Source organism: Myzus persicae, unplaced genomic scaffold, assembly GCF_001856785.1.
Source record: "Myzus persicae strain clone G006 unplaced genomic scaffold, MPER_G0061.0, whole genome shotgun sequence".
Classification (NCBI taxonomy): Eukaryota; Metazoa; Arthropoda; class Insecta; order Hemiptera; family Aphididae; genus Myzus; species Myzus persicae.
This window is the reverse complement of record NW_019100836.1, coordinates 123,726-148,828: the sequence shown is the minus strand read 5'-3', so window position 1 is coordinate 148,828 and position 25,103 is coordinate 123,726. Positions and strand designations below refer to the sequence as shown.

Genomic DNA, 25,103 nt, shown 5'->3' with positions numbered 1-25,103 from the left:
TATTAATAGCTTATACAGCAAACACACATTCATCTAACGATTAACATCAGTTTACATAGAATACTAATTCTAACAATTCAAATAATTTATTTGAAATTAAATCAGATAGATACAAAAAAACATTTAGTTATATACCTAGTAGGTAAAAATACTAAAATAATTGATAACCGCACCTAACTGCAGTAAATTTTTTTAAAAATGAGAGGTGTATACTTTATATTTAACTTACTTACCAATATACAAATCTAAGACACAAGACATTTTAGCTAGCCCATAATCAATCGAACAATAATATAAAATGTATTATAATTATTAAAATACCTACCTAACAAGAATTAACTGAGGACTGATCTGCAAGGCCCTAAGTGCTAAGTCAACTGTGTACACTATTGAACAATTATTATTATTGATTAGACTCTAATCTGAGTGACGAGTAATTATTGAATAGCACAATGGTTTTATAGAACATTTTATATTAACTTGGTAATCCTAAAAACTAATTTTTACATCATTAATAAGATTCATTTTTTAACAAATCATTTCTAGCAATAATAGTCTTAATAAATAAAACTTATTGACTAAATATGATTTTTGAATATAATAACTAATTAAAACAAATTATTGCTAAGTTTTTTTTCAATTTGATGTAAATATTAATAAAAGTTTAAATTTTACGTTAATCAATTCCTTTCCCTTAACTAATGGATTTTATCCATCATTAAATTTCAGTTCTAGATATTAATCTAACTAATAGCTAATGATTGTATAAATCTATATATAAGAATTAATGAATGATATACCATGGGGCAAGTGATGCGAGGTGATAAAATGTATTATTTTTTTAGTAAAAAAAATCAAAATTGAGATAAACATGAAAATATCTGCTTTAAAAGATTAATTATACAATTTTAAATTATTAATAACTTATAAAAACAACAAATATCATACATTTAGAACTTTTTCAATTTAATAATTTGTCTAATACCTAGGAACTCTTATGCGATAAAACCGAGGATAAAACAATATATCCAGCAAGTTACCCACCAACTAGGTAGTTATGTTACTATAACAAAATATACAATATGCTAGTTGTCAATGGTGAACATATTTTGGGAAAGCTATACTGGAAATCAATAAAGAACCAATAAAGTAACAAAAAAACAATGGTGTACATATAGCTGTAGTGTTAGCGTTCATAAATCGTCGGCTGACCATTGTCACAATGAAACAGCAGTGTAAACGAGAGGTTCTACTAATCTATAGGTAAGAAGAATACATGCACTCCCGCTAAAATAATAAAATAAAATTAGGCAATGCCAATAATTACGTTGTGTTTGATTGCCGGACGCATAGTACTCGCGGATCGGCAATAACGCTGTGGCCGAATTGAGCAGGAATAAACCGAAAATCAGTTGGATGGCGGCGATCATCGTCGCGAAGGTGAAAACTCGAACCGAACGCCGAAAAATCGATCTGAGGACGAACGGACGACGATGATGAAATCAAATGTGGCTAAATGCTCAAACTCACAACGGCGTTATTACGCTACACTGCGACAAGCTCGTTTGTTCGGACGTAAAATATGATATAATCGGTACACAATGAACACGGTGGGTATGCAACAATGTGCATGCCCAACAAAACGAGAAGCGAATACCCCTGCAGACTGCAGTGCAACTGCAACAGTAAGTACGATTATAGTATTATTACAGTAATACCAAATACCGGCTTATCTCGTATTGTAATCGGAATTCGGAGGACGAAGATCGAAACACTTCCCCCCTCCCCCTTCAAGCCCGGCTACAAACACCTCATCGAACACAGCTCAGAGCTGCAATAACATAAACCGCAGCTGCAGCAGCTGCAGCTCACTAGCCACTGCTGCTATCGTCCAATTCTCGTTTTTTTTTTTATTCTTCATTTTAACAAATATGTTGGTACTCGGTATTATTGTTATTATTATTATTATTATTATTATTATTATGTAGGTATATTTATTATTGAATCATTCTGACAATGACTTCGGTGGTGGTAATAAAATATAGTTTCCGACGTATACCTACAGTAGGTACCTTCCTATATGTATTTGTGTATAGTTAACACATGGGTTTAGATTTTTCGAAACTATACGCAATTATACACAAATTTACGTAAAATGCCTCATACCTGCAACCTGCTTACTAGTATGCAGAATATGCAGATGTTTAATACACATATATAGACATAGTAGTCAGTAGGTGGATATATTATACGGCAACAGCTGCTGCATGCTATTATTATTAATTGTTGCTTATATAGATCTAATAGTTCTATGGTATAGCAGTCGACCTCAATATAAAATCCATCATAATTCATGACGATATACACTATACTTAATAGTAGGTATAATATTATACGACTATACTAGTTACCTCCTATACATCAAGTGTACTACTTTATTTTCAAACATTAAGCCTTCTACTGTTATACTTATCAGTCATCTTGCAACGAATATTCGTAATCTAACATAATATAGGTATCACAGCCTACTATGTATAGACATCTAGATAATTAGATAATTAGATAAATAGATAATAATATATTGCTACATTGTACATATAATAATTAAATAATGAGAAATGACATATTATAATGTGTAATGTGTATTATATACACAAATCGTTTTGCAAGCATGATATTTGAAGAAACACATTATATTATTTACACCTTGAAACAATACGAGCGCCTAAAAAACAGAAAGTAATCCGATACTAATCCGCATGTCTGTATAAAACCATAATCTATAGTAGGCGAGGGCCGAACTTCCGCCTAGGGGCCCTTGTCTTCCTGGGGCCCTCAGGGAAACACACACAAAAAAAAAGGTATCACACACATAAATTGATTAACACGGAAAATAGTTCGTGTATAATATAGAATATTATTGAGAGGAAGTAATTTAGAAATTAATATTATTATATTGTGTTTTAGTTTTATGGAACCATATATAAACATAAATAAATACATTTCGTGGTGTTTATCAGTGATTGTTTTTTTCTATTCGATTATATTTATAGCCGAAACCCGTAAATAAATGTATAGCCGTAAACACTAAACATTTTTTTTCGGTGCGAGCAATATTGTTATAATATTTGTTTTATCTATTAGTATAATAGTATGTTGAATATATACAAATTAAAAGCAGTTTTTATTAATATATTTTTAAAAGGGCCCTTCTTTAGTAGCTGCCTTGAGGCCCTGAGACCCTTAAGTTCGGCCCTAAATAGTAGGTCAACTCTAAAACTTCCATTTGTTGAATACCTGGGGATACTGTACTACATTATACTATGTGTATATCCTACAGGCTGCAAAAGAAAGATAAAGTTTCTATAGTCTGAACGAGTGTCTATGACTGTAAATTGTAATTATAGACATCTTAATTCAATAGTGACTAGTGAGTAAGTAATGAACAGTGTTCACTAGTGTTTACTATCAAAGAACAAACTACTATATTATATATATGCCGGTTAGCATGAACAATCATCATTAAACATTTAACGAATCAATAGTGGTCCCTTAAAGGCATATACATGATTTAGTGAACCATGATAAATTGTTCATGCAACCAGACGATGACAATATATAGGTAAGGTAGGTAAGAATGGTAAGAATATAGGTACCTAGTAACAATTGCCTATACTCTATGTAATAAACACCTCAATAATTTATATTATTGTTATTCATAAGGGGCTTTAAAATTTCAGCAAATAATAATATTATTGTGTCACTTATTAGTTATTAAATAGATATTACTATATTATTTAGCATTTGGCATTGAGTTAAAGCAATACAAAATTACACATAAATAGGTACAAAATGATACTTATTGCAGCGATTGCCGATAAATATGTGTTTTAGGCATAAATATGTTTAACTATAATAATTAGTGTTTAAATTTATTATTTAAATACTTTTTTAATGAACCTACTGAAAAAAAGTGAAAATAAACGTTTTTAATGCTTAAATTGTATATTAAACATTTTTTCCTCGCAATGTGTTGGACTGTAGTTTACGTGATTGGCGGGAATTATTATCTGCGATTTGTTTCTCTTTAGAACGATAATTAGTTCAAAAAGATACGATGTTGTCATGAAGTATGGTTTTGGCTGTTTTTTGACTATTTTCACTGTATTAAAAATATAATTTATGGTGAACGTTTCATAATAAATTATAGTCTATAGCATTCATGCCCAACCCCCTAATAAAAAGTATATAAAAATGTTTTTATATTGCAACCTACTATGTGTACCTAACTAAATTATATTAAGATTGAGATTATGAGTACTTTTATATTTGGTGAATACAAATATTCAGAGAAAATTGTATGTATCTACGGTCATTATTTTTAGAGTTAAATCAAAAACCAAAATCGATTTTTTTTAAAACTAGTTTTGCGTGAAAATTCCTGTTTTTCCAGTAGTTCGAAAACTATTGGACTTCCCGAATGCACCAGCTTGATTCACTTTCAGAAAAGTCGTTGTTGAAGAAAATCGAAGCACTTTTATTATCTGAAACCGCAATAACAGACACTAAAACAAAAAAATAAATAAATAAATATAAAAACACACATCATTGTAAAATGAATACATTCATCGCTCCGCTCAGAATCTAAAATAGTAAAATATACCAAGTAATATTTTAGGCCAGGGCGGTCCAACCTTTTGACATTCGCTGGAGAATTTACACATTTATAAACCCTAAGAGGGCCGCCAAAAGAAAAAAAATATTTATATTCGCATTTTATTTTGTTTATTTTATAACAAACATATTATAATAATATAATATAATACATTAATACACAAGTATTATCACATTATAGAGTACGTATAGATTAGTACTGCCTCCATGCCATCTCCCACCGCTTTATTTCTTTTCAAATTATCACACTTTAAACCCTAAAATTATAATAATATATGTTACTTTATTTGGGCCAAAAATGGCTTGGAGGGCCGCTGGTTGGACTATCATGTTGTAGGTGACAGACTATCTCCGGTCAGTCATTTTGTGTACTCAATGATCAAGGTTATGTATGAATCGATTATCATTGAATTAGAACTTTAAACATCCATTGCAATTTACAGTTATCTACTAGGTACCCGTGTACTTGTTGTCTCCGTCTTACTAACGTACTACATAGCAAATTTGTGTTACCTACCTACTAGTTTCAAATGTTTCAATAGTGTGCTGTTAGTTTTCATATAAGAGTGAATTGACCTATTACCTATATACAACTTTTAGTCAATAACATTTTTCGTACTTTGACTTTTATTTGATATTTTAATTTTCAAACGATATATGAGCATTTTTACTTTGTGATATTTCACATGCTTGAAAATTAAAGTATTGAAAAAATCGCTGACATGAATTATGTTCTTACCTAAAAGTTTCAGTGATAGGTCAATTCACTCTAATATCAAAACTAACAGCACGCACTATTGAAACTAGTGTGTGAGAAGGAGACAACAAATCCATACGTAGCGTCCTCATACATTTTGTATATATAATTAAAATAACTAACTAAAAATATTATGATGAATATTTTGGTTATTTTATTTTCATGGCGCAAAAGATGTGTACTCTTTTAATTAGTGATAAATCTATCTGCGTAATTGACTAACACCGAATCACGCAACCCCTAAAATGTTTTTAATCCTTACCTCACATGTACTTATTTTGCTTGTTGTGAAGATTGTATAGGTACTTATTATGGAAATAATAAATGGAAAAATATTATAATTTATAACAATCTATTAACACTTAAAATGTAATGTTTACAAGACTATACACGAGTAATATATATTTTGAGACTTAGTTATTGTTCTACTCAATACCTACAACCTAATATGTATAAATAATTGCAGACAAATATTATTCTTTCTTATTTTACTATTGTGTAGATAATTGTTCCAACAATAATAAAGTATACTATATATTATATATAGTAAAATATAAATTCATAGGTAATTAAAATATTTATTTATAAATTGTGTTGTTTTTATGAAAATAATTGTATGGCTGCATAATGCGTAATATGCGTTTTAATATTTCATCATTTGATATAGGCAGTATTAGTTAATAGTTGTTACCATTACCATTTACCACTTCCTATTAGAATTTAATATTTATAATCCATATAAATGTATCATATTATTCAATGTTCACATTACTTGGATTGTACTATTATATAATATTAGGCAATAGCTGCTGGTAACACAGCTAAAATCGAGGTATAGAATAAACTGTAAAATTATGCAACTATTTAGTGGTTTTTAATTAATGATAAAACTACAAATAGGTTTGCCAAAGGCCAATAAATAATAATAATAATAATAATAATTATAATAATTTATAACAACTAATATAATTATATAGGTAGTTACCTACCTATCTAATTATTTAAATATAATGATAAATAATTAATTATTTTTAATATTATATTCAATGTTGTTGAATGATAAGTTTAATTTATAACCTTGATAGGTAATCGATAATATTATGTTTAACAAGAAACCTTTTATTTCAAATAGCTGAAATACTCTAACAGTCAGACCTACACGTATTTTTTATTTTTATCTATAAAAAAAAAAAAATAGTAACTTGGTGTGGGTCCTTAAATCTGCGGAAACTCTCTAAACATATGTATTGGCCTGGGTTGCTAGCTCCCGGATGGGTGACCATCCGTGATTTTTAGCAACAAAATCTTTGCCACGCATACATATGTGTTCCAAGTTCCAACCAACCATTCCCCCACAGTACCAGGCTTATGACCTTAGTATTTGAAGCTTTAATTCTAATAAAAAAAAATTAATTGATTAATTAAGGATTCATCAAAAATTGTAATACCGGTATAGCGGTATATAGGTATATAGAGAAGTTTACAAAAAATATACTTAACTACTCTTTTATATATTTATATTAGTAGGTATATTACTACCAACATATATAACTAAAAACTTGAATTTTTTTAGGAAATATGTTATATTAAAAAACAATAAAATAACACCACAAATATATTAATAAATATTTTTAATCAAGAAGTGTATTCAACTTATGTGTTACATAATATGAATTAAAACTATACGAATTAGATGAATGAAAATATATGTATTAAATATATTATATAACAATTAACAATATATTGTGAAAATTGTTTACAAATATCCTTTTCATGGCATTATATTCCTTCGCACATTGCGCTAATCACTAACACTAATTAATAATCATGTAACCTTATCTATTATTAATTTGGGAATTTCTTTTATACTTATACAAACGACAATATTTGTTTTATATGATAAAGGTAGGTATTTCATATAGATATTTATTATATTGATTTAATAAGTTCTTACTTTTAAGAAATATTTAATGTACAATTGTTTCAAATTCAAACATGTCACATTGCGCACATTCTAATATTCTATCAATATCAATAAATTACGAATTTTATAGCTGCCGTGGTGCACATAAAAAAGAACATGATAAATAGGTAAGGACAGTCATGTAGCCAGGGGGGAGGTGTTGAACCTCCACTCCTAATATATGTATTATTTATATTATTTATAAATGAAAACTGTAAAAAACTTAGTTTAATTTATACTTAATCCCCCCCCCCCATTTCCTAATTCTAGCTATGCCACTGGATACCTCACTATCTATAGGCTATAAGGTCATTTTTTTTTTTATTGAATACCAGTTGTTGGTTTGTTCACCATTATTTATTAACTTCTTATTATGTCCTACTTTATTTCAATTACATTAATTAAAGCTTACTTAACACTGTTGTTGGTGTATGAATATTGAACTTTTTTTTCTTAATTATAACTTATAATTAATACCTAAATAACAATCATTTAAAAATTATATGAGCAGAGAAGTTGATAATCAATTTTGCAGTTACCTGCTCATTATTTCTATTTCACTTCTCTTAATGTAAACTCTAATTTATTTTAAATAAAATACTATAAATAAGTATTCATGTTGAATATTTGATGGTTAGGTAGGTATTTACTATCAATCGCGGAAAAAACGTCCAGAAAAAAAGCTCAGTAAAAAAATTAAATATAAATGTGAACACATGTATACTCTACTCCTAATTACTAATTAGTGATTACCGTGTGGCGGGTACGGAGTACCTATAACAAAATACAATATATTTTAATGAAAATAATTTCAAATTATTATAATGTGTAATTTTTGTTCAAATGTAGTATGTATACTATTATGTATACGCAATAAGGCTGATGTTTTTTACTTATAACTTATAACACTGTATATTATGTATAGATGAGTTCATATTCATATTAAAATTTTTTTTACTATTACTAGTTGTTTTTTATATATAATTAATAGTTAAGCATAAGCCATATTCAGACATAAAATTATTTATATTTGAAATTTTTCATTGAATAAATAGGTAAAAAAAAGTTTCTCATGAATTGAGTATATCCGCATATACAATTGCCTGTATTGCCTATAATAGTTTATGAATTATTAATTACTAATTAGGAGTAAAGTGTAGTTACACGTGTTCACATATATATATTTAATTTTTTTCCGTGGACTTTTTTTCCGCCTACCATTTACTATTTGTATTATAAATATCAATATTTTTAGAACATTATTATTTCTTTAAATTTGTATTATTCTTTTGACAGGTAGGTAATCAAATGACTAATACAATTAAAAATTTAAGGGTTGTAGGTACCTAATACCTATAGACGACATAGACATATGTAATTTAGTAGGTATCTATGGTATTTAAAAATCAATATTCAACAGTGGTTTCACCTACAAACGTAAAGACAAAAAAATAGTGGAAATAAAATATGTTATTATGAATGTATTGCACAAACAAACCATCATATTTAAAATAAAAGGTATCTTAAATTATCGAAATTAATTTTTTTAAATAGGTACATTCAATATTTTTTTAAATAACGAGTATTAACTACTACTGAAGAATTGCCATTTTTATTTTAAAATTTAATATTTTACAGCTTAATATATTAATAAGCATTAAAATGTTTGACAAAATAAAAAAATTTAGTCACGAGCTACGAGTAGAAAATGGTATTCAAATGTTAATACAATTGTATATTGTCAGTCATAAGTTTATAAAATATAGATTTTACGTAATTTGTAAATAGATATGAATAAAAAAATTGTAATCCACAACTTACTTATAGTAATATAATAGACATCATATACAAAATATACCCTGACCTCCGAAATTCATATAATATTATGATGTATTGATGAATACATTTTAACCGGGCGTCCGGGCCGTAATTTACAATAAATTATCTCCTTTTGTTATTTTTTCTTCAGAAATTGAATAAGACTTAACCGGTAAAAATTTTGTTCAAATAAATAAGTATAAGATATCCGTTGAGTTAGGTACGTCAAATATACAGATTACAGATCAGTGTTCACAAATTCACAAACAAGTGAAACGTCTAAATACCTACTTATAAACTATAATATGAGAAGCTGCAAGTGCGGATACAGCAAGAGAGGAAGGATCAGGAAAAATGTATTCAAGAGGATTCAAATACAATAATACACGAGTATAGTATTCAATACAATCTCTTCGCTCAGAATCTAAAATATAAACATAACATTGCAAAATGAATATATTTATAAAAACATAAAAATACTAAATAGGCGATAGTTTTTTGAAAGTTAATCTCGATTTTTGGGCTGATAGATAGGTACTGTGCCTTAAGATAAACATTTTGAAACAACATTTAGAAAAATGTGTATCGGTTACAAACTGCATTGAGTGTTCAAAAATGTTTTTTATCACTAAATATATGCACTAAAATTGTCGAGTGCATCACTAAACCTTTTGATATTTTATTTATGATCATGAAATTAATTATAATTTAATATTATTATTTGTAGGTATGAATTAAATATAAACCTATTCGATACATTGTTTTTATCCACCTGCTCCGCCTTCGTAAAATCCATGGTTTAAATGCACTAAATTTCAGTATACTTGTATAATTGTACGTATATACTATTTAGGTACCACTGAAATTTGTATTGAGAGATGGTAGTACATTACATAATATTATGGCTTCTTAAGTTCTGGTCTAATTCCGTGTGAAAGGACGGGGTCAACGCAACTCACAAAGAGTAGGTGTCTGCTCATCAGTCAACGTTAACCCTTCTCTCTAGATTGTCACGATGGGAAATTGAAACTTAAAGTAATAATAATCAATTTGACAGCATTGGTAATTTTATATTTCAGTATTATTGTAGTAATTTATAATATCATATAATAATAAATGATACAAGACACAAGTAGTATTATTTTATAGTGGTATTATATCGTACGACGACGATCGGACGATGGCTTTGTTTCGTCGTGAGGGGGTGGTCGGAAGCGGAGTGGTAGCCGCCACTGCCTCGAGTGATAACGTCGATTTGTGTACGCGTCGGTGGCGGCGGGCGGCGGCATTCGTCCGATTTTCTGATAAACCGAACCGTCTACGGCGGCGACGCGGCATACGGTTCGCGGGACCGAAATCGTTAATAATAATGATAATAATAATAATAATAATAAAAAATATCCATAGTACTATACGGAGAAAAATATTGTTCATAAGGTCCAACACTTGAACACCTCCGCAGTCCGCCGACGCCAATCGTCGTCCGACGATAGCACAACGCGGAAGTGCGGATAGTTAGGTAGGTACCCACTCTTTTCTTACACGCTCACGGCACACATCAATTTGATTTGTGTGTCGTGAGTAGTTGCTACACAGTACACGCACGTCGCACACTCAAAACGACGCCAAACGTCACGGACCGCGGTCGGTCGTTTCTGTACGTTTTATACTTGTATAAAAAAAAATTAATATTTTAGTAGTCACCTGCGGTCGGTTATAGTGACGGGGTGGATACCTATCTATTCTACTGGCTTACCTGGCATCAACGACGTATCAGTACAGTGCACTAGTTTGTATTCAGTCACGAATGTTCGATGATCATCGTTGTATATGACTTGTGAGTAGGTACTGGACATCATTGTGTTGTATAATATTATGTTACCTGGGGGCACCTTATGTGTAGTGTAGACTGCGAGTCTGTTCTTCTGTACATCAATACTGTTTTATTAATATTATGTTTTCTGGTGTTTACATTATAATAATTAATGAGACTGGATTCGTGTAAAAATAAAAGTTTTGATGTTTTCATATCATTATTAGGTTCTAGCTATACCACACTACCACCCACCTATGAATTATTATAATAAATCTATACAGTTCTGTAGAAAGATATATTGATATGTAGATATTTCAAGTATTTTTTGGTAGTTGGTACCAAATAAGAATAGTACAAAAATGAAAGATCGTAAATAACATGAATTTAACTCTCATAATATTATTTGTTATTTTATAATCTAATTAAATTTTCTAATCTTAAATTATTAAATTAATAATAGAAAAATAGATTAAATTTATTTTACTGGTATTTCTATAATATTAAAAAAAAATGTTTTCGGTGTTCAAATTAACAACTAGGTACTTGCAAATTTGGCACCAAAACACTTAATTTTATTTCATTTTCTTTCATTTATTTTTAAAACTAATTTATAATTTAATGACTCACATAGGTACCTATTAATAATAACTTTAGATTCGTAGGTAATATCTGTTCAATTTTAATGTTACATTTTATCATTTAATTACAATGAAATTGAATATCTAAATTATTATTTTGATAATGACCAATAAGAATATGAATATTGAATACACAGTGAGCACCTATATTATAGTAGATCACTATTCACTAGTATATTTTACATTATAGCTTAACTACAAAATGGACTGGTTGAGTAATATACTAATATATTATAAAGGTACACTGATGACTAATGACTCATATATATTCACCCATATATGTGCAATCTTATGTGAATCACTACTTCTGAGAAATATAAATACAGGATGTAGATTCTTATAGTTTAATATTCTAAACTTATTAATGATGAAGTTGATGCCCCTGCCCTTCTATTTGAAGTTAATTTCAGAGTTCTCACTTTTTGCTCCAGATACTCTTTCCCTTTACGCATTCCTTTTAGCCGCTATTATTATTTATCTAATCCCCCTATTGCCCATATGATGAAACTTGTCAATGAGGACCCACAATTCCTTAGTATATACTCAGTGTAATTATTGTCTGTTCATTCATAAATATTTGTAATTTTCTTGTTAATTTTTATTTAATACAAACAATGTAATTGAGACCTTCCCATATTTAATATACATAAATAAATAAATCTAAATAGGTTTAACTATAACAGTTGTACCTACATGTTAATTTATTTCTGTAGTAAAATCTGAAAATGAAATGGATATGTAGTTAGAATTCCTTAATGTTGACTGTTAAGTTATAAATACCCTTTATATATCAACTTTAATAAATACATAGAATTAAATTAAATATAATATTAATTTGTTCATAATAATATGTTTAAATAATTTTAATTAAGTACAATAAACATATATTTTTTTAAATTTTATAATTTAGTAAAGTACAAATACATAGGTATCTATTTATTTTTAATGATTCATTAATTCTAATGTGAAATATATATTATTTACTTGAGTCTATAATTCAGTATAGATAATATCATTCATTGTATTATATATTTATTCATTTGATCATGACTTCTAACTTATAATCTAGTACGTACTTAAATGATACAGTTATATCTACTTAGTTCCTACTACACAGGTTCTACTGTGTCTTTCTATAATTGTCATAACAAATAATTATTAGTTTTATCAATATTATTAATGATACCTACCTATTTAAATACTTAATTAGTTATATTTGACTAGGAAATTTGAACGAACTTTCCTTTAGGCTATGATTCGGGCCCGCATGTGTTGTCTTCGTCTTACACACTTACAACATAGTGTGCTGTTATTTTTTATACAAGAGTGTATTGAGTATTGACCTATTATAAAATGTAATGATAAGATTATTATCTAGGGCCCCTCGTAGGCTTTTATTGATATTATTTTTAAGTTATGACCTTTTTGAAACTGTTCATTTTAAAATTATCTTAACTTACTTAAAAATAATAATCTCAATAACGGGTTATGGGGCCTAGATTATAATCTTACCTTTAAATTTTATATTAGGTCAATATTCAATACACTCTAACAGCACACTATTGAATCTGGTGAACGACTATTTGCTATGTTGTAAGTATGTAAGACGAAGACAACACATGCGGTTACGATGCCCTCTTAAGAAGATTTATTAATTTTTATATTTACCATAATCATAAAGTTTAATTATTTATTTATTTCAGATAAAATACCAAATATGACTTTTAAAGGCTGCATGAAACGGTAAGCAGACTAATATATTCAATTATAATTCATTTAAATATTATGATGTGTACATTTTTGTTGATTTTAAATTAATGTACATAATATAGATCTATTTATTGTACAATATGGAAATATTAAGCATGGATTAGTTGGTGCTTAGAATTGAGTCATTATATTAAAGATAAAAAATGAAGAGTTTTACAAATGATATAAAAATTAACTATTAAGTTGAACGATCCATGCAAATATAATAATTATACACTTATCTGGTTGTCAAAAAGAAGAAATTTTAAATACCTTTTATTTGCCAAAATCAATAACCAAAACCTTTTCATTGTGAATACATTCACATTTTCACTGTATTTGGTTATGTTAAGTATTGTATTGTTCCCTTAACTTTTTTCACTCCTTCACTATTTATGCTCTGCAATCTGTATAATACTACATAAAATAATTTTTTTAATTATTTAAAATTTTTTTTAAACTTAAATTTAATTTTTGAGATTTTATGATCTAATTATTTAAGTTTAAAAAAATGCAAGTCAAGGCTTCCTAAAATTGTAAGGTTACTGGCCAATGATAATATTATAAAATACAAGAACGTAATAGTATGTCTGGAGTAGTGAAAGGGTTAATAATATAGGAAAACAATATTTTTTTAATCAGAAAAAATATCATTGGTTATTTGTCATGTTAAATTTAATTTATAACAGTTTAAATATTTAAATTTTTGAAAATTAAATATTCAGTTACAATGATATATTTTTTTATTAGCGCCTACAATATTTTATCATTTTATTACTAATTTTGATAAATTATTTTTATTTTTACTCATATTATAATTATAAATAACAATATCTTGAAATAACTTTTTGAATACTTTCTGGCAATTGTTTATTATTATGTTTCATCTATTAGAACACTTTTAAAAATGGAGTGATGATGAATAATGACATCTGAATTGAAGTGGAATTATACAATTACAAAAATAATTTCAAACTAAAATTGAGTATAAAATAGTAATTTTTGTAAATGTAAGTCTCCCGGTATTGTTAAATAGACAATAGATTAAAGAAAATGAAAAATTATATACAAATATTGTAATAAGAATAATCATAGGTGTTAATTTTATAAAATCAGTTCAATTTTATAAAAACTAATTAAAGTAAGATTTTCAATATTTTTCATTAATTATACATTTTTTCATAATAAATTATGCATATTTCTTCACATGTATTTTAGTTAGTATATTTTTTTACCATATCAGCCTATATAATCTTAAACCTGTAGGATGCACTGCCTTCACAAAAAAATTCTATAGCACTGATTTTAATTGTAAACTTATTAGTTCTTTGCTGTATCATTGTATTAATTATATATTTGCATATATTTTATAAACACAAATTATATTCAAATAAAAATTTAATAAATTATTTTTAAATATTAATTAAGTAAGTATAATTATAGCATTATTATTACTCAGTATTTAAAAAAGAAGTAAATTAATCTAAACAAAATGACTTCAAGATTGGTTCAAATCCTAAATATTAAATTTTTTATTTGAAAAATAAACAACATTTTTAAATTGAATAAAAATAATAACAATTGTAGTGCTTTTTTTACTATGTATAACAATAACATATTGGTGTGGTTATATTTCTGACAATAATTGGTGGTGTTGGTGGAATGTATAATGTTTATCAAAATGTATACCTGCTTAACATGATAGTTTTATTTGTATTATGTGTAGGCTATTTATTTTGATATCATGGTGGATATTATTTTTGTATTATGACTTATAAATGATAATAGAATAATTATTACTTATTAGTATACATGTGATAAGAATTTTGTAGTATGAACAATTTGTATGAATTACGGTTCAAGTTCTAGAATTTATAAACAATTTTAGATTAGTTGAGGAACTTTAAATTACTTTTAATGAACTTTTAAAAGAAGCAATAACGAAATATTAATTTTTAGTGTTATAACTTTATAATCAACTCATATTTAGGTTTTTTATAAAATACATCTCTCTATCAAGAATATGACTCAAGTCAATGAGTTTTTTAAAGAAAAAATTACAATTTACCTTAAATTATTTTTAAATTAATAGGTAGGAACATCATAGTACCTATATTATTATAATCATCATTGATAATTAGAGCTTGGAAGTTGTATGATAAAAAATCTAAAACATGCACAAAATCTATTAAATATACAAATAAAATTATTCAGAATTATTACTTATTAATTTTTAATAATTAGTTGCATAATGATATACATATTAGTATATTACTTAATACTGAGTTACTTATTTATTAAAAGTAACCATGATATTAATTTAATGTGGTGCAATACAGCCATACAAGTATACACATTGTCAAACATCTTAAGCTCTTAGCGTTACCATCAGCAAAATAAAAACATGGCTGCATCAAAAAGTTTTGGTATAGTGAAAACATTAGCATATTGCTACTTTGAATCAATTTTTAGAAAAAAAAAAAACCAACATGAAACAATTGAGTATAAAATACATAAGTAATGAACATGAGCATGCCAACTGGGTAGCCTTAGTGTAGGCAGTTGACTCCATGAATATTCATTTTGTAAATCCTTTTGTGTGTATCTATTTGTTTTAGGTTCACTGTGTACACAATTTTATAGGTAATAGATTATAGGTATTAATATGTCGAATACTAGTTTTATACTTTTATATAGGTATAATAATATGATACTATGTTATAGGAAAAGTAGAAAGTTCTGGCATCGTTCTGAATGCTCGATAAATATACGCAATGTGAAAAAGATCAGTTTAAAACTCCAATGTTTCTTATAATGCTCGGGTTAAGTAAACTTTATCCAGAATCTTATAGGGAATTAGAACCGAATCATTTCATTTTAATAATTGTTAAAAAAAAGAACTAACATACTCATCACATTGCTCATTAAATTATTATAATGATACTGTCTAAATTAACTAATTTGAGTAAACAAGGATTACAGTATCTGTAAAACTTTGTATAAAATACTCAAATGTAGTTGTAAAAGTTTTACTTTGCAATTCTTAAGTACCATAATAGTGGTTCATATAAAAAAAGATTGACAAGTGGGACTGCTCCACTGTATAGTAGGTGTCGAGTGGGCACTGATATACTAAAAGCGATTCTGAGTGGAGACTGTCTGAGGATATTTTATTTATAGATGGTATGTCAATATAAATATCCTATTTTGCCAAACTTGAAATTAAAATATCTATAAAAAAATTATGCTTGTTTGTATAATCTTTAGATTTTGGGATTTTGTATGAAGTTTGTAATAAATATTTGAACTATAGTGCATATAAAAAACAGACCACAGTTAATAATTTTTAAGTCTTCAACTTCATCTTGGGTATTGTTTTTATAATGACTTGATATTGATAATAATTTTTATGTTCATAAAATACAGAACACAGATCTGTTTAAAAAGAGAAGACATAATTTCTGCTCACGTTGAATGAGGCTCTACACCACACCGTTTCCTATTTTCGCCTTCTACCGGGTTTTATTTTAAACCAGCTATAGTTTTTAACTCATCTTGTGTGCGAGGATGTGATTTTTTTAATTGCCAGGTGGGTGTTAAGTGTGATACCGCCGGGCGAAACCGCTTGCAGCCTCATGTCTTCTTTTTTAGAGCAGAGTATACGTAATATCATGGAGGCCTGTGGGCACAAGCTTAGTGAATTATCAATGTTTATTAAAATTAGTGCATTATAAAAATATATATTAACATAGTATCATTTGTCAATTTATTTCCATTGATTTTGAACTGTATTGAATGTTAAAAGTAAATAATTTGTTCACATTTTAATGAGTCAATAATGAGTAATGCAATAATGTAGAGCTATGTAGTTGTATTCACACTTTTAGTTTAATTATAATGTATTTACATTCAATATAAATATATTTTAATATTATAAATTATTTATCTGAACTGATTAATTAATCTTAATTTGTCTTTTTCCATCTTAAATAGAGATGTTATTTTTTTGATAATAACAACAAATGTAAAAAAAACATATCAAACAAATTTTAGGTGTACCCCCAAGGCCTCAAAATATTTAATATTATTTTTTGACAACAATTAAAAATCAATTCTGAATTGTTATTAACTTGTTTTAATTATTGTTGTAACATTTTGCTTTCTTAGTTTTTGAAAACGATACAATTATATTTAAGTAATGAAGTATAAAACTCATACAAATAACTAATCTACATTAAGTTACTTCCATATAATATTAAATGGAATTAGACAATTCATTGCAGGTACTATTCTGTGTTTACCACATTGGATGATTTATGACAAATAAGAATCTTTAGCAAATAACTTAGTGTTGACCGCATTACTCTATTTAGAAAATCAAAATTTACCATTTAGACTTAAATTCTAAGCAGATCAAAGGATTCAAGATCAATTGGTTTTACTTAGTTTTTACAACTATGTATTTCATTTTTTCATTTCACTATAACTACCCCTACATATTATGTTTATATATTTAAAAAAAAATGTTCATGTTATGTTCAAAATGTTATACTTGGTAAATAAGTTTCAAAATTTAGGATAGGAATTTTGAGGAATTTGTATACAATTGAATTCATATTTAACATATTCTTCATAAGGGCCTATTCAATAATAACATTCCCTTGAAATCTATTATACAGTACTGAGTAGAGCGACTCCTCTGGTTTTTTTTTAACTATGATACTAAATTAGTTTTATTTTTATTTAAGAACATAATAATTTTGGTAAGATAATAATCAAAAAAAAAATGTTTTTTTTTGACTTCAAACAAATATTATGAACTAAATTTTGAAATAATTTTTTCATGTTCTTGGCTTATTGATGGGGTATTTATTTGTTATATTTTAATAGTTATTATAATTATGAATATTTGTTTTTATACATTGAAATTATTTATTATTTTTATCTCATTTTTATTTTACATGAATAGTATTATTTAACCATATTAAAAAAAAACTTTATCTGTTTGCAGTGAATTGTTTTTGATTCATTATAAATATTGATACTCTTTGAAAAAGTAAATTGCAAATTCTAATAATTAGGTACTTATAAATAAGTAAATTTATTATTAATTAATTACTGTATTATAATAATATAAAATATTAACAACATAGGCTATGTATTTTATAAAAATGTAGATAGCTTACTGAATTTAGCATTGACTGCTATGGATTAAATATTATGTTACAGGATTGTTGTATTATAGATCTTTCAATATCAAACTACTTTATTATAGCTTCATTGTGCTGTGAAAAAATACATATATCTCAATAATGGCACCATGCATGTGTTTTTCATTTATGAAACCTGTGATGATATTCTTGTTAATTTGTGTTTTCGCGTAAGTAATAATATTAAGACTGCATTTCATTTACATAATACATTTACCAAAATATAAATCAACCAATGAATTAATTTTTAGAATTAAAATTACTAATGTATAGTAGAATACTATAACATTCTTGTACTTATTATAGACTGCTTTTAGTCACAGGAATACTCTTAATTGATTTAATGTACTGGGTATACCTAAAATTATTTATTTTACCTATACTACTAACAAATATATACTAAGAATTTGAGCAAACCACTTAAAAATTTGATTAGCTATTGCTTTGCATGAAATCATATACTAATATGCAAAATAAATAACAATTTAACTTTAATTTTTAATATGAACTTCTATAATAATATTGCAACGATCATTAGATAAAAATAATTAAATAATTTTTATTACTATTTATTATTCATCTAAAATTTGAATAATTTTTGTAGTTATTAAAATTCAAAATCTAAATTATGTTCCATTATTTTGTAGAATTTTTACTGTTACAAGTATTACTGAATTTATTACAGTAGAATTTAGTTTTATTAATTGTCATTTATTTTTGTGTATGTTCGCATTAACTCATTAGTTATATAGACAGTGTATCAATTAGCAATTTAGCAAGAACTAAAGAGGTAATTTAATCAACTTGTGTCTGTTCTTATCTTTAGTATAGTAAAATTATAAGCTTTATCTAAGTGTTTCAGTAGGAGATTACTCAATATTTTGAACTATAGGACAATTATTTAAATTTACAATTAATTCTTAACTATGATTGTTATTATTTATTAAAAAAGAAAAGTGTATAGTTTAAAATGTGTACAAAATGTCCCTAAACAACATACCTACATTTTTCTTATTATAGTTTAGTAAATTTCCTTATAAAGAATAAGTAACTGATTTTCCCAATTTAAAAAATAATAATAATGCCTTAACAATAGTATTTAATGTTTACAATGATACAAAATTGTCATGGTAGATTTTATATTGTAGAAATCCATTAAATAAAGACTTACTAATTTGAATTTCTTTAGGAAAAATTTATTTTTAAATATGTGTCGTACCAAAAAAATTAAACTAAAGATAATAAGATGCACACAAAACAAAAAATTCCATCTTTAAATTATTGTTAAGTATTAAACTATCATAATTAGAACTAATAAAATACAATTAAGTCAAACTTCAATATTAAAAAATATTATTGAAAGCACATAACACAAAAAATTATTTGTTTTTTTTTATTTTGGATGAATTTTTAATTCTAACAAATGATGGAATAGGTTTTCTACTCACATTATTCAATGAATTATGAAGAATTGAATAAAGACATGTGATGTCATTGGGCTGAGCTCGTCTTAATTGCCTATCGGATAAGTTACTTTAAAAAAAACATTGCATTTGAACAATGGAAATTATTTTAATTTTGTATTAGGTGCTGTCTACAAACTCTTAAATTACTTTTTATACTTATATCCTTGTCTTGTAATTTTGTGGTTCAACATGAACACTATTATGTCATTTAATTTTTTCAATGTTATGTTAGTCAAATCTAGTCCAGACAGTCCAGTTGTAGAATGTGATTTATAATTTTATCCAGTAGCACAAAATATAATATGTCAGTAGATGGTAATTTAAAAGAGGATTATTATTTGAACAAACCTTTAAGGCTTCAGAAAGGGCAAGTTACACCTCTTACCCCAGTGTAAGTGGTGAATCATACTTCGGAGGCCTTTACAAGAAATTCAACTTCAGCTCATATACTTTAGGAGTCTAGGGCATATACTGTATATATGTATAATATTTGTGATAAATATATTAGGCAATAATAAACAAATTTAAATATTTTTTACTTTATGAAAGAACTTAATGTAGATTGTAAATCACATAGGTATAAATTGTGGATCATTTTTAAATAAAATAATTCATATTTGGCATTGTCATTTGTGCATGAACAATTTTTAAAATAGAAAAACTCATCAGCATCCATATTGTAATTAAATACCTATATTTAAAAAATAAGAATTAACAATTTAATCGATCATGGTTTTTTTTTTATTCATCTATTATACACATTTGATTTAATATTGTATTTTTTCAGGACATGCTGCATAACATCAAGTTTCTTTGCAATAATAATATTTCTTGTATTCATAGTTATACCAATTGTTTTTCGATATTCACCATCACTTCAAAGAGGAATGATATTCCTAAATTATGGTAGTAACAAATTATTTTATTTAAAAATTGTAAATTTATGTTTAATTATCATAGCATGGTGTTTATAATATTGTATGATCATCTTTCATAATAGTCAATAATATTTATAATGACAAATCAATAACTATATGATTATTTTTATTATTCTTAGAAAATCAAAAATTAAATAATAATTCACTTTAACTTGGTAAATTTTCATTCAATTGTATTATAAATATATAATATTATGAATAATTATGAAAATATTAAGAAAAATTATGAATATATTATGAATATAATTTTAAGCCATTCAATTGGAATTTTCATAATCATTATTATGAAAAATCTCTTTAAATATAATGATTTTTTGTGGAGGCACTAAATGAGATATGGGACTTATGGAACATACTGTATGATAAAAGAAACAGAAAATATCCACAATAAATGTAAATTGTAGTATTGGATCATAATAATAATGTTACTCGCATTCCTACTAAGTCGTATATAATTAAATTTTTATATTTCCTGAGTAGTGTTACTATATTTCCTCGGTAAATATTGGATGAATATAAAGATTATGAGTAATAATTTTCAAGACATGCTTTTAATTATTACATTTGATTACCTGTAGTTAGGTATTTGTATATAGTTTGTCAAAATAATTTAAAAAAAAGATTATTTCAAGTTATTTTATTTTATCAAAAGTTCCTACATTGAATATATAGTTTAAATAATTACTTTTTTAACTCAAAATTATTTATAAGAATAATTTATTAGTTATGACAATTATAAACATTATAAAATTGGTTTTATGATATTATAAGATCAATTATGATTATTATATTTTTTAAACATTATCAATACTACAATAACTATTAATTATTTTATTTTAGTTCGTATGCCATCTACCGTTAATTATAGTCATCCCGAAAAGTATGGAATCAGAGGAACTAGAAACTTCCATATAAAAACAAATGACAATATGACATTAGGTGTCTGGTATGTAACTTCTCATTTATTTTTAGGCAATTCAATTTAAATTAAATGAACAGTTGTGTATTGTTTATGTGTAAGTTATTAATTTTTATTTAGGATCTTCTCACAATGACACATTGTATGTGTTAACTACTTTACAAGGTCATTTAAATGTTTAGAACTTACTGTTACAATTTAAATATTCTTAAATACAATGAAATTCTATACTTCAACAAAAAAATATTTTATTAAAATATATAATGTTATGTAGGTTTACAAGATACCTCGTTAGTTATTGTATGATGTATTTGATTATTTTACCATATTACAGGCATGTATTACCACGTAATCTGTTGGATAAATACGAAGATGATAATTCAACTCATGAACAACTTTTAAGTCACGGTGAACCAATTGTGATTTATATGCATGGCAACTCAGGTACACGGGCAAACGAACATCGAGTTCAGTTGTACCACGTGCTTCAAGATATCAACTGTCATGTAATAGCTGTAGATTATAGAAGTATGTCACTTGGACAACTGTCTTATATTTTTTCTTTGTTATGTTTATTTATACAATTTTATTAATTTTTTTTGCTCAAGGTTATGCTGATTCTACGGACGTCGAAGTCAGTGAGCTTGGCGTGGTTACGGATGCAATGGAAATGTTTAGATGGGTGCATAAACGTGCTAACGGTACTCCAATCTTCGGCTGGGGCCATTCTTTGGGAACTGGGTAAATTTTTATTATAATGTTGTGTTTAATTATTAATTTTGTTAATTGCATATAAAATAAAAATAATTATGCAGAATCGGAGCACATGCATATTCACTGCTAGAAAAAGAAGGTCTCTATCCAAATGGCCTCATACTAGAAGCTCCATTTACAAAAATGAGTGATGAAATACGTGAATATCCGCTTACTAAGGTACAATATTATCACTATTATTGAATTATTTACAATCATACAAATCAACATAAATGTACAGCATTGCCTCGACTACATCTATTTCCATTATTAAATTAAATTGAATTAAATTCATCGGTAATTTTATAACAAATTTTCAATAACTATGATGTAGAGTTACCCAAAGTAGCAAGTGAGAAAGTTTTAGACGACGCATGAAAAATTAAAATATTTTTATTACATGTATATATTGGTAGCAGACGTTACTTACTCTCAGTCATATTACCACATCTCTCACCCAAGCCATGTATATATTATTTTTGTTTTTAATAATAAAGAACACCAAAATGTTAATACTTATTCAGTATTGTCGACATCTTTCAGAAAACATTAGATTAGTAGATTCTTTAAAAACATAGGGAACATACTGAACACAATATTATATACATCACTATTTTATCCACAAATAAAATTAAGTTATTGTTATTGACCGATAAAATCCGTATGCTCTTAATATGTACCTCAGTAAACACTAATCAGTAGAAATACGTTTGTTAATTTGTAAGTTTTTAATTATAAAGTTACTGATTATAAACCAAACAAATCAGTATCAAGTATCCAAAAAAAAAAAACACATTAAAATATGAAATAATTATTAAGTTATGTTATTATATTATTATGTACCTAAACCAACCTTTTTTATATTAGGTAATATATTAATATACAATAAAAGTACAATAATTTTTTTCTTTCAATTTTGAATGTAATATTTTTGATAGCACACATTAGAAAAAAAAAATAATTTTGGCCACATAGTGTTTAATAATTTTCCATTCTTGGTGTAGGTGAAAGTGATAAAATCATATTTCATGATATAGCAAGGAATTATAATTTATTATCAATAAAATACATTAAAAAAATGTAATCTCTGAGGTTTTTAGGACCGCAAAAAAATTGCACCTTAAAGAAATTCTATGAAATATGTATTGTATGTCATTTTTTGTGAACATATTTTTTACGGACATTCTGTTATAAAATCATTACTAGGTACCTTTATAATTGTGTTCTGTTGTAGCTTACTGATCAAGTGTTAGAGTTATTATTTTATTTTTGTTTGATACTTTTTATAGCAACAATGTATAACTATAGTGTAATAAATTATAAAACATGATTAATATTTTGTTTTTATTCATTAATATTAAATTAAATATTATGCTGTTATACATATTATATAGATTCATCGGCTATTACCTTGGTTTGAGTTTTTCATCATTGAACCAGTTGAAAAAAATAACATCATTTTTGATACAGAGAAGAATTTGATGAATACCAAAATGCCAATATTGATTTTGCATGCACGTGATGATATTGTAATACCTTACCAACTAGGTGAAAAGGTAATCTCATCATTCTCGTTTTAACTTTAGAGTACTGTAAATAATCATAATTTGGTTATAATAAAATCTTAGTTGGTGATTTATTTATTATTAACCCTAAAATATATTATATTAGCAATCAATTGTTATTCGTATGTATTTTAATTTCTTAGAAGTTGCAAACATTTTATAATAAACTAATATTAATTAAACTTATTGGTGCATTTTTGTCTACAAATTTATTACTAACAATTAATTATTTTTATATTTTTTAATTTTAGTTGTACACACATCTATTGGAAACTAGAAAAAATGTTACTACTAAATTAGTGTTGTACGACAAACATTTTAAGTATGGGCATAAGCAAATATGTAAAGATAAAGAATTAGGAAATAGAACTCGGTGAGTATTTCAGATTATTTTTAAGAGTACTTATTCTAAACAATTTCTTATGTATTATACTCATAGAATTGAATAATATATATTCAAGCTGTCAAAATAATATTTTTTATTTATCATATATGTTGAATAATTAAAGATGTGTATGTGTTTATTTTTTCAGGAAATTTATCAACGAGTCTATAAACAATTTACCTCAATAAATGTTTATATTCTCTTATCTGCCATTAATATAGACACGTATAGCGCATGCAGATAATATGAATTTTTTTATTGTATTTGCTTAGCTCAATTTTTATTGTTGTATGATTGTATCTAAATCATCTACAATAATATCATTATGAAAGTGATACTACTTTTTAGCACAGTAATAATTTAATAAAAATTAATGTTTTTGTAATTGTGACAAATATTCTATTGGTGTATTATTGTGTACCTTTTACAATTCATTTTATACTATTACATTG

At 26.2% G+C, this 25,103-nt stretch overlaps 2 protein-coding genes across 12 annotated transcripts in view; one reads left to right on the top strand and one right to left on the bottom strand.

Annotated features, from left to right (window-relative positions):
• Positions 1 to 1,646, bottom strand: part of LOC111026358 (digestive cysteine proteinase 1) — a 5,258-nt gene extending 3,612 nt beyond the window's left edge. The window contains exon 1 of the mRNA XM_022304412.1: positions 1,328 to 1,646. Within this exon, the coding sequence (XP_022160104.1) occupies positions 1,328 to 1,430 (103 nt within the window). The 5' untranslated portion in view covers positions 1,431 to 1,646. The remainder of the gene's footprint in view (positions 1 to 1,327) is intronic.
• Positions 1,523 to 25,103, top strand: LOC111026359 (monoacylglycerol lipase ABHD12-like). Of its 11 annotated transcripts, XM_022304416.1 has the most exons (12): positions 10,599 to 10,731; positions 10,910 to 11,057; positions 13,370 to 13,409; positions 18,645 to 18,795; positions 20,879 to 20,997; positions 21,870 to 21,975; positions 22,283 to 22,476; positions 22,557 to 22,689; positions 22,764 to 22,881; positions 24,096 to 24,257; positions 24,518 to 24,639; positions 24,800 to 25,103. In XM_022304416.1, the coding sequence occupies exons 4-12, from the start codon at positions 18,728 to 18,730 to the stop codon at positions 24,837 to 24,839; spliced, it is 1,062 nt and encodes a 353-aa protein (XP_022160108.1). In that variant the 5' UTR covers positions 10,599 to 10,731; positions 10,910 to 11,057; positions 13,370 to 13,409; positions 18,645 to 18,727; the 3' UTR covers positions 24,840 to 25,103. The 11 variants fall into 11 exon arrangements, with proteins under 11 accessions (XP_022160106.1, XP_022160108.1, XP_022160115.1 ...); XM_022304418.1 differs by lacking the exon at positions 10,599 to 10,731 and having other exon boundaries at positions 10,749 to 11,049; XM_022304417.1 differs by lacking the exon at positions 10,599 to 10,731 and having other exon boundaries at positions 10,749 to 11,053.

Coding starts and splice junctions, on each gene's coding strand:
- LOC111026359 (XM_022304414.1), top strand. CDS start 1,625: ATGTGCATGCCCAACAAAACGAGAAGCGAATACCCCTGCAGACTGCAG. Junction 21,976..22,282: donor AATATGACATTAGGTGTCTG/GTATGTAACTTC, acceptor ACCATATTACAG/GCATGTATTACCACGTAATC. Junction 24,258..24,517: donor CTTACCAACTAGGTGAAAAG/GTAATCTCATCA, acceptor TTTTAATTTTAG/TTGTACACACATCTATTGGA.